This window comes from Colletotrichum chrysophilum (assembly GCF_026319265.1).
Source record: "Colletotrichum chrysophilum strain AFK26 chromosome Unknown scaffold_2, whole genome shotgun sequence".
NCBI classification, from domain to species: domain Eukaryota; kingdom Fungi; phylum Ascomycota; class Sordariomycetes; order Glomerellales; family Glomerellaceae; genus Colletotrichum; species Colletotrichum chrysophilum.
The window spans coordinates 561,680-576,282 of NW_026517289.1; the positions used below are offsets into that span (position 1 = coordinate 561,680).

Genomic DNA, 14,603 nt, shown 5'->3' on the forward strand with positions numbered 1-14,603 from the left:
GGTATAAGTCCAAACTCCAAAGGCTCGCTGTCTCTTCATTCCCCGAGGTTGGTTGCTCTTCCCCGTCGGCACGGAGAGACATTCAATCCCGGTGGCATCAATTCCGTTATTGATAAGTCGAATCCCGAGAAGGATTCCCTGGGTAGCCTTATGTTGCGGCCTCCTTGTTGTTGGGTCTTCCTGGCACTGACAGTGATACATGCTCAAGAGCAGTGATACAGTTGCCCATCGTTCTTTGATTTGACCCAGTCAAGTCAAGCCCTGCGCCCTGTTGCACAGTGGTGCTTTATCGAAGAATTCATCTTGGCAAACAGTATCACGACCTCTGCTGAAACTTTTCAGTTCTTACACTAAGCTCTTCCCAAGGCGTCACCTTGCTGTTCTCCCATATGGCCTCATCAGCATGTACCACTTGACTCCAGCCTCGGATAAGCGCCCGCCAGTAACAGACTTCCGCGGCCGGGCTCAAGTATCCGCGTCCAGCAAACAAGTCCCTCTGCCGTTTTGCAATGCCATGTGCTACGTCTGCGTGGTTTTCCAACCAGCTGATCGTCGCCTCCAAATCCGACCAATCCGGGTTGACAAAGACCATGTTTGCCTCTTCCGGACGAAACGTGGCCGGCCACGTTTCTTGTGCTCTCTTTGATGGGTAGCGTCCCTGCTGCTGCTTTTGTGACTTTCCCCTTTCAACGGTGTTGGCCTCTGTAGAACCGAGCAGCGTACTAGAGTACACTGGCTTTACGAGGTGCGTCGTGTGCTGCATCCACTCGATAGGCGGGCTCAGAATGACACTCTCGCAAAGCTGATGAAACTGGAGACGGCCCGAGTACGACACCCCCTCGGTGTGGATGATGTATTTGTATCGGCAAAAGTCTTCGATGTTAAGGGCATTCGTTGCGTCCTCTCCCTGGTTCGTCCATTCCAACGCCTGCACATCAGCCCATCTCGCATCCTTGGCGATCTTCCAGAGCTCCTGCCTTGATCTTGGGTTCGCGCTAGCACCATTGTTGAACCAAGCCGTCCCGCGCCAGACGGCTCGCTGGTCTTTCTTATGGAACGGCAAGGCGGCTTCGATGTCGGTAGTTGCGGCAGCAGCATGGGTGATAGACCGGATGAACGGTTGATTCCAGGCCCAAAAAGCAAAGTGGGGGATGGGGAAGATGTGTCTTGGGGACGACGCAATGGCGGGTCTGCTATGAGACCAAGACTTCGATACGGGCGTATCTTGGATGTAGAGGTTGAAAACGGTGTCTGGAAGTCGAGTTGGTGAAGTGAGGATGGCTCGGTGGATCTGGTGAAGGGCGGCTCTTTGTCGCTGTGAGAGTTATTAGCCACTGCTTTGTCGTGATGATTCACATAACCCGAGTAATTCGGATCTTCATCACGGCATACAGACCTCTCTCCATTGGTCAGACATGTCAACTGGTCTTGGAGCTCTTATAATGAGCAATTTGTTGTTCTTGATTTGTCCCAACAGGGACGCGGAGGCGTCGTCAACGTTGAGCTGGAATGGGCCTTGGGCCACGGCCAGGTCTATCTCCTTCGTCAAGCTCGGGAATGTTTCCTGGCATTGTTCCTCAGTGAGATGAAGGTTGTCGAAATCCTGCGCTCGGTTGCTCATAGGACTAGACTCAGCAGCGTAGTCTAGAGGGCTTCCCGTGGCATCTCCTCCAAAGCCAACCTTGGATGGGCACAAGATTCGGTATGCGATGAGCCCGAGCACTGAAGCGACAAGAACAGGCCACAAGCGCCGCGCCGCCTGTTTCTGGCGCATCTTGACACTGCCGCCCACTCGAAAATCGTGATGGGTTGAATGGAAGTTGACATCTTTATGAAATATCCCGGATGCAGAGGTTTGAAAGTCGAGGGGCGGACGGGTAACTCGGGGCGGGATGCGCCCTGTTCTGGCCCGACTAACTTTGGGATGCCTGTACTTGCAACATGGGGCGGGGCGAACGGGGGAAGACAGTTTCGCCTAGAAATGACAAGGTGAATTGACAGACATGTCACCAAAATATCTCGCGGAGATTGGAACGCCGTCTTGACAACGCCATGCCAAGAACTATTGGTTGCTCCGGGGCGGGGCCGGATACACGGCATGCTAGGCAGTTCAATACTCTTCCTAGATTTGAAGTTCGCGGTGCTGCACAAGGACAAAAACATCCAACCGGTCTTCCGTTCGAGGAAGTCAGGATTGCGGAGGTGTTCACAGCCATGGCCTGATTTAACTAACAAGCGGGGATCCTCGTCGCGTATTGGCTTGAAGTTGATTGACCCCAAAACCTGCTCATGTCTGTCCACCAATCATTTAATACGTGAATATTGCTTCGGTGCAACCCCCGGATTTGTAGCTGACTGCCGTACTATAAAGAAGTGCACATGTTACATAGTCAAGCCCGCCCATTCTCACTGTCGCAAGAGAAATTTCATACCTAAGTCGCTAGAAAGATGTCCTATAAGGACTACTAAGTTTGATCAGATTATATGGCATTCTGGATAAGTGATGCCACCGGTTACTTGCACTCCGGCCCATGTGGTCATGCCGGCGGGATATCAGTTTGAGCAACGGTTTGTCAACGCAATGCATCCCAGAGCCAGTCTTTCTCCCTATCTACATCGTTTTTGCTAGTCGGGCAGTGTTAGTTAGCTATCTGGGCAGTGTCCCCTATGATTCGTGACTATAGAGAGAACGATAGAAGTAGTGATAAGGATAACGACGACGATGACAATGACGATAATAATAACGACGATGATAATAATAATAATAATAGATAATAGTAATAGAGAACAATAACGATAAATTTGAGAATGAAAAATATAGTCGCTTCAGAAATAGGCTATGGATTTACGTGTGTGTGAACACTGCCCGGATAGCCAAATAACACTGCCCGAGTAGCAAAACTCTTTGGGGAGGTATGGAAGGACAGGCTGGGGACTTGCACTAAGGAAACCGCGTTCGAAGCCATGGACTGCTTTCACGGGCACCTACTGGCGGTGTTCTTAGCGGGAGAGCAAGGGGAGTGACGGTCGTAGGCATTTGTCGAGACCAGGAGATCGGGAATGCACCTCAGGATTTCTTGTGGGGCAGTTATTTCAAGCCCAAGAGGAGGGATGGTAAAGGTGAGGATTCTGGCGGCAGGACAATGAACGTCGAGATGGGCAGGGAGGAGGGTGTTTCTGGGGTGTTGCAGAGGGTTTCGGAGAGGATTGGGGCGCCGATGACGACCGTTGAGATGACGTATGTGATGCACAAGGCGCCATATGCGTTTCCTATCCTCGGTGGAAGAAAGTTTGAGCATTTGAGAGAGAACCTTGAGGCTCTTGGGCTGGGGTTGAGTTTGTAGTTACGACGCAGCCCCCGCGCAAAAAGACTGCGACAAAACACTATATGTGTGCACTTTGGCCTGTGCCCTCTACCAGTTCAGGAAAACAGCACTTGGGCTGGAGTAGACGGAGGTTGACGTGGAGAAGATTGAGACGGGTTACGATTTTGATTTCAGGTTTCCATATGTACTCCTCGGGGGAGGAGATATTCCAAAGGGGGTCAGGGGATGCGGTGTTTACGCAGATATTTGGGGATTCCGACTAGGTACAGCCTGTAGGAATTATCAACCCTCACAAAAGTCCGCCGAGGACGCATCATCCCAAATGGGTATGAATCTGGCTTGCGTTGAATATGTCTTGGAAGGATAGGCTTCTCGGAAGTAAGCAGAATCAAGACTCGTTTCTGGGTAACGCTGAATTTGAAGGAATCCCCGCCTTGGTGTTCTTGTCGAGAAGCCCCAGAGAAAGGTGAATGTCATATGTGCCCCCGTCCCCGATCCTCACCAAGTAAGCCGAGTTCTCAGGCTCTCCTTTGATTGTTTCCAAGAGTTTTCGAAAAGGAAATATGTCCCCGAAATCCACGCCGCCCAGGCAGACGGGACTCACGTCCACGGAGGCCGACGGCGGAAATAGTCGGTGACAGCGAGAAGCAACTACGTCGGTGGCCAATGATGCCGTCATCTTGACAGAGTGAAAAACCTCGTACACTTCGCATGATATCTTTAATAATCGTTGTCAACGGCTGACAGTCGGAGTGTTGGGATTTCAGCTGTGTTTGCAAACAGGGCCAAACGAAGACTCTTGTCTTTTGATAACACAATCTTTCGAGTAGAGGATTCGATGGGAGTCTCGACCCGCATCGAGACGATTGTATCTTGCAGATGCAGGTAATCGTCGATCCTTCCGTCAGGTACGTTAGGGTTTGCGATAACTGTACTGGGTTCGGACGACGTTTTGTCCCGCACTTGAGATGAGCTCTGTTCTCGGGTGAATGCTTGGGGACCTCGGCCCCGATGCCCAGAAACCGTAGGCAGTGAGCAACTCCGGATGCAGGTCAACGGATAAGGATACATGCATCAGTGAGTATGAATATAGAGGCATCATGAGACCACGGGGGCATCTTGGATAACAGAGGCGATGGATCAAACATATTAAATCATAGTTGGCCGTAGCACAACTGTACATACAAATAACGCGCCCGCGTTGAAGGATACGTTTCTCCCGTTCCTGTCCGTTTGTTCACTGCGATAAAGCCGGAGACGCCCAAATACCCTGGGTCTCATTCCTTGACAACTAATGAAATTACGGCGGTGCCGTCCAATTCTAATGCTCATGCGAAACGGGGCAAGTGCCCCCCCAAAATCGTTTGTACATCCCAATAATGGGTAACTTTTTTTTTTTTTGATGTGGCTAAGCCTAAAACTCTTACAGTACCATGGCACCGAACAGGGTGAACATGATGGTCAGGCCGCTGATAACGAGAGGGGCCTTCTCGACGTGGCCACCGAAGGTGAGGCCGGGGGCGGCGTTGGAAGAACCAGTAGCGGCAGCACCAGAGGCAGTGGGGGAAGCAGTTCCTCCGGTAGTCTCGCCATCGGAGGCAGAGTCACCGGCCTGCTGGGAGCCATCGCCGGTCAGACCAGGGCCGTCACCAGCACCAGCGGTCATGTACTGGAGGGCCTTGTTAGCAAGAGACATTGATACAGGGGAATGCGCAACTTACCTTGCTAGCACCAGTAGGCATGGTAGGGATCTTGCTGGGGTCAACGGACCAGACAGCGTTCTCAGTTGGGCAGGCAACGGAGTGGGTGGTGGAAACAGCACCGCCGGCACCGGTGGGAGCAGGGTACTTGGACATGGCAGTGGACATCTTGGCGAACTCGGACAGCTCAGAGACGGAGGTGCCGTCGATCTCGACAATACCGTAGTTGTTCTCCTCCATGGAGTACTCGTACATGAGACCTCCGGAGTAGACGCCGGTCATCTCGTCGCTCATGAGAGCCTCGATCTCACCGAAGTCACGGCCGTTGGTGATGCAGCCGTACTCGGAAAGGCTGTCATATTGGTCAGCCAGGTTTTCAAGAGTTGATTGTAGACATCGGCGAAGTTAGATTTGGGCCGGGGTGACAGAGTCACTTACAAAATGGGGAGACCATAGTCGGTGAAGTTCTTGACCTTGACATCCCAGCCGGACTCCTTGAAGTTGGTGTTGCACCAAGAGTAGTCGTTGAAAGCGAAGAAGTCAGAGCGGGCGTCATCGCTACCGCAGTTGAAGTACTCGGCAGTCTCCATGCGGTTGTCAGCGATATCGGCAGCAGAGTAACCGACGGGGACGTGGCGGAGGCCGCGGGAGGCCATGTAGTTCTTCATGTCACGAGTGACGGCCTTGACGTAGGGGGCAGTCAGGGTGGTGTTGCCGGCATCGTTGATAACCTCGTTACCAGAGAAGAAGGCGAGGGTGTTGTCGTACTTGGCGAACTCCTCGACAGTGGCGAAGACGGACTGGAGGTAGACGGCGTTGTAAGACTTGTGGGGGTCGGCTCTGTTGATGGAGTACAGGGGGTTGTTGACGTCGGCAACGAGGTAGATGCCAGCGTCGGCGAGCTGGGACATGCACTCATCGTGGTTCTTGGAGTTGTCGACGGAGTAGACACGGATGGTGTTGACGCCAAGCTTCTTGAACTCGGGAATGTCACGGCCGCAGATGGAGGTATCGGCCAAGGGGTCGATGTTCTTAGAAGAACCACCGGGCTGGTAGTCAATACCACGGATGTAGAAACGGTCGCTGCCGGCCCAGAAAGCTGGAATAGTGTTAGGAGCTGGTCAAAGGTGGGGAGAGGTGAAGTCATTCATACCATTGCCAGAGGCAGTGACGGTAGGGAGGGAGCGAGCCTTGATGGGCTTCTCGGGAGTGGTAGGGGTGGGGTTCGCCGAGACGGCGACAGCAGCCACAAGGGCGACGGCAGCGGCAGACTTCATGTTGACTGTTGACTGAGTGTATTCTCAAAAGCAAGCGGTGATACGGTCGAATAAGTTCCAAGGAGGCGAGAAAGAGCGACGGAGAGTTGGTTCAGCGGGAGAAAAAGCGACGTTCGTGGAAGTTCCAAAACGGGGTTGTTGATTAAAAAGGTTGGTCGGTTGTCGAAGAGTAGCAAAAAAGGGCGTCAACCAAAGCGAGGGAGTTGACTTTTAGATGGAGGTCGAAGGGGAAGATGAGAGTTAGCACACTCGAAACCCGGAAGGCGGCAACGAGAGGTCGGATTGGGAATGAAGAGCAGGAAAGAGAGAAAAGGTCGAGGCTGGCCGGGAAGGAGGGACTGGGTGAATTAAAAAACGGCGTGGTCGACGGTGGTGGTACGAACACTACGAACGAATTCCCTCCTCCTTCCACATCTTCTGGCTCGCTCACTCCACACCCGACCTCAGGCTCACGACACCCCCCCTTGCCTTGCTCTTGCTGGATTGGATCGCATCCTTGCATCGCGCTGAGGGTCCTCGCACCCCGGACTTCATCGCCCAGCAATTGGCCCAGCAGGCAGGGTGGCAAATTAGCCTAGTTTAGTTTAGTATAGGGGTCTCTTAGTTAGTATTAGTTTAGTATAGGGTCGGCTTAGTTAGTATTAGTTTAGTATAAGATTTCTAAAGTAATTATTAGTTTAGTTTAGTTTAGTTTAGTATTACTTAAATACTAAAATAATAAATAAAAATAAGTAAAAATAAATAAGAATAGAAACTAGACTTCTTTTAAACTAGTAGATCTATTTATAGAATACTTAGTAATAAAGTAGAATATTTAAGTATATTAAAATAAAATAAAATAAAATATATATAATACTTAAAAGTATAAAATTAGTTATATAAAACCTTAAACTATATAAAATATATAAATGTTAATTTATAAAGAATTATTTTAAAACTCTTTAGTATTTTTAGTATCTTAGTTAGTATTAATATTAGTTTAGTATACTAAAAAAAGCAAAAGTAATACTAAAGTATACTAATACTAAATTAGTATTCTAAAATCCGTACTTTAGTATACTAAACTAATACTAACTGAAAAAATACTAAATACTACGTACTAATTTTGCTACCCTGCCAGCAGGTCGAGCGGCGCTGCCCTGGCCCAGATTTCCCTTTCCTTGCCAAGGAAGGACCGACAGGAGACGTGGACGGTGGACACGGCGGCGGAAGACAGGAGGCGCTGAAGATCCACTAGGCGAATGAATTGGCTGTCAGGCGAGCCATGACTGGCTGAGTGGCAGCTGTTGCTCGGGGCCTTGGGACCCGGTTCCCAGTCGATTCCCAGTGGTTCCTCGACGACATTTGCGAAATCAGGGGACGCGGCAGGCGTGGACGGGAGACCGTGCGATGGGCGTGGTCACATCGGACGGGAGGGTGGGATGGAGCCAGTCGGCCACCCGGCAGACCAAAGTACATGGTAGAGCTCGCCAATGGGCGCTCTGATTGGTCCGCGGGCGGCTTCCTGGACAGCCCTTGGGACTAGAGCCACGCCTGCATTAACTCGTATCTCTTGTAAACACGGGAGGCTCACTATTGGTGATGTAATTCCGTGTGTGTCGTCCAGCATCCATGACCACCCGTCCCTGGGCGCGTTGCACCGGCGCGTCTGGGCACAGACAGCTGTCGTCGTCGTCGTCGCCTTTCTTTCTCTTGCCAGCCCTTGAAGCCCTCTGCCCACTAGGTATCCAGTCACCAGTCCAGTGCGTCAGATCAGGGCAGCCACTTGCTTCTATTTGGACGGGAGTGTGAGGAAGCACCCTCCACCGTTGCGACTATTGCCCTGGGCTGGCACCCTAGGACGAACTGACGCCTCAATGCTTCACTTATTGCCGTCGCCCTACGACTGCGGCACTGGTATCCGGAGTTCATGGCAACATGGCTTCCTTTGACGGTTTCGCATCCAACGCAAACGCTTCATGATCTCCTCGGCGCAGGGCCAAGCGCTGGACATGGTGGCACACAAGAGACTCCTTCAAAAATTGAGGCACGTCTTTCTGCCTGGTTGTGCTCGTATCACCCTCATCGCCATGTTGATTATCTGCGCCTCTTACTGACATGGCCACTGACACGCGCTGACGACCGAAAAAAACACGAATTCCCCACATCTCATCACGTCGTTCGCCGCTGCCGCCAGGTAGCTTTCCTGGACTTTTGTTTGTTTTCAAAGTTGCAGCAGGTGCTTTCCCACATCTCCACCGCAATTCAAACAACCTCAAGCATCGGTACCGGCACCAGCAACCGCATCAAACGGCCAGTCTTGCGAGTTCCAGACTGCGGTGAGCAAGGTGAGAAGAGGTGAGGTCTGAGGAATCCACGCCCACCGGGGCCGGTTCCCCGTACCCTCCTCCCCCTTTTTTCGCATGCCGAAAGACACACACAGAGAGAGAGAGAGACACGACCCAGCAGTGCAGGTGCAGCAGTGGAGGTAATTCCCCGTCCTCTCCCACGGGCTCCAGTCAGAGGACGACTCTGGCCATGCACTGCCACAGCGATCAATGGGACACGCACGCACGTCCTCCTGTCGAGTGGGCTATCATCATCCGCCTGGCCTCCAGTTGCCTCCACACCCTCCCACCCCCGTCTCATGCTCATGTCCAACATCCAGCAGCTCGAACCCAAGAAACCCGTCCCAGAACGGAGAGCCCTCTTCTGCAATTGGCTGAGGCGCGCCCAACCAGTCTCGAAAATGGTCCCAGAAAAGCTCCAAGAAAAGCACAATATGCAGCTAACGACATGCCCATTATCAAGATTGACCTCGCTTCGTCGGCGATCGCAGGAATGTCGTCTGCCGCGCAGTCGTCGTAACACTGCCACCGACCTCCTCCACTTGGCCCTTCGATAGCTCTCTGTTTGAGAGCCTTGAACGGGAACCAGCGCGCGCAAGTCCGCAACCATTTGCTGTTGCTAAATATTCGCACAATATCCAGAAAACAAGATCATTTGATTTCTTCGTCCCGCCTCCCGTTATTCATTTGAATGAGAGTCGGACTCCCACCGACAGGGACATACGCCATCATCCTTCGCTCCCAAGAAAATAAATGTCCGATCCAGATCGCCAATCATCATCTTCCAAGGCCTCCAAGACTTCGTGGTTCCACCTTCCGACTCCCTACGCAATACAAGATGCCCGTTTCAGACCGACGACCATGTGCAATTCGGTCGAGAGCGCTGACGGCGAATAGATTGCTGCCAGGACGGCCATCCCGCCTGGGTTCTTGCCTGCGCGTGTGCCCAGAAAAAGAACATACCGGGGCGGCAATATTAAACGGACTGGAGGCAAATAAACGACCAAAGAAGTCTGCCTTTTCAGATTTCGGTCCGTTTCGTCCACGTCTCCCTTTCATGAAGCGATCTCTTGTTTGGATTCAGTGATCCAAATCAAACAGAAATGGTATTGGCACATGCAAGCAGGCCTCATGCCAATATGTCGCCAAGACTTCAAAAGCAAGAAAAGTCGCTGAAGGGCCCCATCGCAAATGCATGCACATCGCAAAGCGCAAAGAAATTGCATTACTCCAAAACTCATCATAATTTCCCAGATTTGACCCGACCCCCCATCTCACCCCTCAATCAGCACCAGAACAATGGCACACACACCAAAGGCCGTTTATCCAGGGGTTATCCGTCTAGGCCTCGTCATCTGATTGGCGCTTGGCCAGTGCTTGGCCCGACTTCAGTGGGAAAGAAAAAAAATCCTGGATTGCTGACCACCTACAGAGGGGTTTTTTTGCTACTGCTGCTTGGCACAATTGATGAATCTGTGTTCAAGTAAGATGCAGGAACTGTTCACCTCGTCCGCCTGGTTTTCCACCTTTCGCACTTCGCGACAACATCTGGAAAGACGATATTCAGACGTTGAATGATCCTTTCGACACTGAGGATTTGTACCCGGCTCTCGGCTATCGTCAATCATTCGTGCGGGATCCTTCTCGATGCCCAGACCTTCCTCCTCCTCCCACCAAGGAAGCAGCTCCCCCGCAAAGCGTCCGTGTGCCTTTTTTTTTTCCGTCGCCCTCCCCTCGCGGGCGCTGGCATGCCTGGCAGCAGCCAGTCAGTCGGCCACAGGTCGCGGTGTCAGGTCGGGGCTGCCAGCGGGAAGGCCGGCTGGATCTCCGCGATCCTCCCACCTGCGCGGCCCTGCAACCATGCCGAAAAGGGCACACGATCCAATCCAAACGCGGGACCTGCTGCCATTTTCCAGCCCAGTTCCCTGCAGCGGGATTCCTCTCGCGACAGGAACCTCGATTTTGACATTCTCTTGACATGAACGCCCCCCCCTCCAAACAAAACAAACTTTCATGCATCATCGCATCTTGATGCTTGACGGCAAAACTCTCACAGGTGGAGAGCAAAAAAGTACGTGCAAATGCCAAGCGGAAGGATCGCACAAAGCGGGAAACCCCTTAAAGCTTCACTGTGAAAATGATTTGCTTGGTTTCTTTTACTACGCCTAAACTCTCCAAGAAAAACAGAAGCCACCACCCGATGCACGACTCGGCTTTTTCTTTCCCCTCCTCGCGAGAACTTACTATATGTACTCGTATGAATGCACCTCAACCAATGCTGCTGCGGTCTCTGCGCGACGCCTCCAGCTTCGACTTGCGTCGCTCTCTCTGACTTTGGTTCCGTCTAACCAGTCGCACACTCGTCACCTGCTCCTCCTCTATAGCTTGGAAATGGGCATTCTCCTTGCCTTTCTCTAACCCCCTTTCTGGTGTGCCACGAGCGCTTCGCTGTGCCAGGTTCTTTGCTACCGTCGCAGGCGACTGTGCCGCCGCAGAACCTGGCGTCGTGTATTTCTTCTGCTCCCTTGCGCGGTGGTGCTCCTAGACCGCCTGGACGTAACTCGCGGGCACGCTCTTCGTGACGCCTCCCTTTTCGACTTCAGCCCACCCGTCGCCGGGGTCGGGCTTGATGAGCACAAATCTCTCACCCTCTGTCATACTGTGCTCTTGCTCGCTCTGCGCCGTGTACTCGTACAACGCCTCCACGTACTTTAGCTTCTTGGCCCCGCGTTTCGGTGCCACCGCGGGACCCTTCTTCTTGGTCGCCGTTCCTATCGAAGAGCCCGAGTTGGAGTATGTCGAATCGGGTCGTGCAGAAGCCCCGGTGTTCTGAGCGACCACGGGCGACGCTGGCGCCCAATCGACGTAGCTCGAAGGCACGATACCTTCCTTGTAGCCAGCGCGAACCTTGGTCCAACCGGTACCATCTGTGAAAACGTCAGCTGGTGTTGCCAAGTCGAAACGAAGTGAAACTTACCATCCGGTTCCAGCATCGTCACATCACGACCCTCTACGACAGAAACCTCTCCGTCCCCACTAGCTTCGAATGTGTATAGCATCTTGCCCTTTTGTTGCTCGGAGGATCCGTTCGTTGGTGCGCTTCCGGGAAGCTCGCTGATATATGCGGCGGGCGGCGGAGCCATTACCCTCTTCCTTGCTGCACCGGAACTTATGATTGATGCAGGAGCTGCCGGGCGAGGAGTCGCCGGTTCAGGGGGTGCCTCGTCTATTGGCGAGGCTGGACCTGCTATTGACCGACGAGCACTCTGCGCATATCCTGAGCTTAGTGAGTTCATCGTGTTCGAGCGGGTTAACGTTGGCGAATCTGATGCATTCGTCGGCGAAGACGCGCTGGGTTTCAATAGAGCGTTGGCAGCTTCTTGTCGTTCGGCCTTGAGCTTTTTGCGTTCGTCCTTTGATTGCTCTCCTGGGCAGTCTGCAGGGACCTTCATCTCGCACTTGTTGTGACAAGTGTATCCGCAGTCTCTGCAGTCAAATCCTTTCGCAGACAAACCCCATATCCTCTCGCCGCAGAGATCGCAGTTCGTCGGGATCTTGAATGTCTGTGCCTTGAAGTTGTGGTTCTTTGCGCCAAGCGTAACGTCACCGACAGCCGATGTAATGGTCGAGGTCTCGACTTCCGCAGTCACCCTCTTTCTATCCACAGCATGGAGATCCTCCTGCAGCAGGAAGAGTTGCGTGACCACCAAGACCTCGTCCTTTTTCTCGGTGCCCTCCCTAATGCGTTGCTTTACGCGCTTGATACCTTCGACTTCGCGCCTCTTCTTGTCAACTTCTCTACGCAGGTCGCCTAGTTGCGCCTTGGATTTACTCAAAACGTTGCGCAGGTACACCTTGGCCGTCTCGTCCACAACCATGTTATCATCGTCGTGCCACACCGGGCTGGGCTCGAAGACTTTGTCCGGGGGCTCCTGGAAGGAACCGAGGTTGTGGCGAATGTACATCATGGAGTCGAGGTGAGGCTGGTTTCGGGAAATTTCCGTTGTCAAGTTGTCCATCAGCCCCTTGCTGCTCACAAGCATCGCGGCCTCCAATTGCGAAGCCACCGTCCAGAGGCCATTCAGCTTGATGGTACGGAACTCGGCGAGGTCTTGTAGACTATCCATAACCTCGGGGACGTACTCATGGTAGTAGCGCTCCTTTTGCTTATTGGTAACGTTGATTGCGATCAAGTAGGTGTTCTTGACATTGTTCATGTCGAGGATTTGCTGCTGATACGCACTCTGCGCTTTGGCCTTGTCGAAGGCAGACTCTGATTTTTTGCGCTTGCTTTCCACCTCCTGGCAAGCAGAATCGTATTTGGCTTTCGTCTTGCGCAAATCGGCATATTGGGAGTCCCTTTCGTGTTCCAACTTGCCGGCATATTCGGCATGGCGCTTGCGCAGCTCTTCGAAGCGGCCACCCAGAAACTTAAGCGGCTCGGCCACTTGCGACAGGAGGTTATTAGCGTATCGGTCGTGTTCTTCCGCTCGGGATTCGAGGGTGGTGAGTTGGGTAGACCAGGTCGTCAAAGAGGCGCTCTCAAGAGAGCCGGGGGTCATGGCCGGCGTGTCGCCAACGCTTAGAGGTGCCGACTTCTTGTTCTTCTTCTCAAAGTACTTCTTGGCCAGGGCATTGAGTTTGGCAGCATACTCCTTCTCGATCGCACTTCTTTCGCGGTAAAACGCTTGAATCTCGTCGAGCCATGCTATGCCGTGGGTGACCCAGGCGTTGGCGGGCTTGAAGCCATCCTAGAGGACATGTCAGCGGTTTGAGGGGCAACGGAGGGGCGCAGCGCGCAATACGGACCTTCAGCTCAGCGCCGAACGTCGGCGCGGCGTCTACCTCGGCCATTGTCGTAGGATATGTTGTTGAAACCGCATGCAAAGGATGAGGAACGGCGGATCAGATCAATTCGAATGTGGTGCCCGTCGGGAGGGGGAGGGGGTTGGCGGAAACAGGAGAGGACTCGTGATGGATTCCTCCGAAGGAGCGAGGGCTGGTGGAAAGAGGACAGCCTGCCAATGCGGACGGCGGCCCGAGGAAGAGAGAAGGGCAGTGGGGGGATCACAGTATAAGGTATTCCCCGCCGAAACGGCTAAAACTGGGTGAAAACTGGGCAGAAACCGTTGATGAATGCTAGCACGAGGCGCAGGACGCCCGAAGGGTATGTACAATGTCAATAGTAGAGCAATGCGAGCGGCTTGGAGTGTGAGATGGATAGTCGCAAAGGCCGTGATCATCACCAAGCGACAAAGAGCGCCAGCAGAGGTCGCAGATGTCTCGTCAGGTAAGGTAGGTAGCCTCAGCCTACCAGGTTCAGGTAAGGTACCCAACGTAAGGTACCACCCTTCCTACCTTATCCGAGGTGAGGCACCTTACGTATGTACCTGGTGGGCAGGACTGGGCTGGAAGGTACCTCGCCCATCACCTTACCTGCCTCCTTAGGTACGCTTGGTGGGCTGCCCTGGAAGTCGGAACCTGGGGCATTGACATCGGACGGAGACGTCGTCAGCTCCCTCTCAGGCAGACTGGAACCTGAGCTGCTTCACTGGCGCGTTTCTCTGGCTGCTCGGTGCACTAGGTGCGCGCTGAAGAGGCCTGTGGTGGGGTGGCGGAATGGCCGCCAGCCACTGGAACTCCACCCATTGGTGCCGTTGAGGCCTGACTCCTGAGCGTGGAGGCAGGGGTCTCAGGTTGGCTTCCATGTTCTCCAGAGTCAACCTTACTGAGGGGTTGTTATGCCACACGTGCCGGACCTTGAATAACTCCCTTCCGCTGTTGTTTGCACTCTTCAGCATAATGAATATGGCTATGGCTTGCATGAATGACGTCGGGTGGTAATGAAACAGACGGCGCCCGAACAAGGGAGCTCCATTGCCATGATGCCGCTGGGTCATTGCATCGCGACTCGTTATCCGCGGAAACTATGGATTGGCATCTGTCACGTGGAACCTTCTGGCAGGGTGCAGC

General features: G+C 53.1%; 3 protein-coding genes across 3 annotated transcripts; all 3 read right to left on the bottom strand.

Moving 5' to 3' along the window:
* Positions 1 to 316: 316 nt before the first annotated feature.
* On the bottom strand, positions 317 to 1,774 carry COL26b_000529 (uncharacterized protein; the record flags this gene model as incomplete). The annotated part of the gene is made up of 2 exons (XM_053173496.1): positions 317 to 1,315; positions 1,397 to 1,774. 2 exons carry the CDS (start codon positions 1,772 to 1,774, stop codon positions 317 to 319), a joined length of 1,377 nt encoding a protein of 458 aa, XP_053042544.1.
* Positions 1,775 to 4,749: 2,975 nt separating this feature from the next.
* Positions 4,750 to 6,303, bottom strand: GEL1 (beta-glucanosyltransferase; the record flags this gene model as incomplete). The annotated part of the gene is made up of 4 exons (XM_053173497.1): positions 4,750 to 4,995; positions 5,048 to 5,378; positions 5,465 to 6,125; positions 6,180 to 6,303. 4 exons carry the CDS (start codon positions 6,301 to 6,303, stop codon positions 4,750 to 4,752), a joined length of 1,362 nt encoding a protein of 453 aa, XP_053042545.1.
* A 4,868-nt stretch (positions 6,304 to 11,171) lies between these two features.
* COL26b_000531 (uncharacterized protein) lies at positions 11,172 to 13,484 on the bottom strand (the record flags this gene model as incomplete). Its single annotated transcript, XM_053173498.1, has 3 exons — positions 11,172 to 11,557; positions 11,608 to 13,381; positions 13,440 to 13,484. 3 exons carry the CDS (start codon positions 13,482 to 13,484, stop codon positions 11,172 to 11,174), a joined length of 2,205 nt encoding a protein of 734 aa, XP_053042546.1.
* Between the last annotated feature and the right edge of the window lie 1,119 nt (positions 13,485 to 14,603).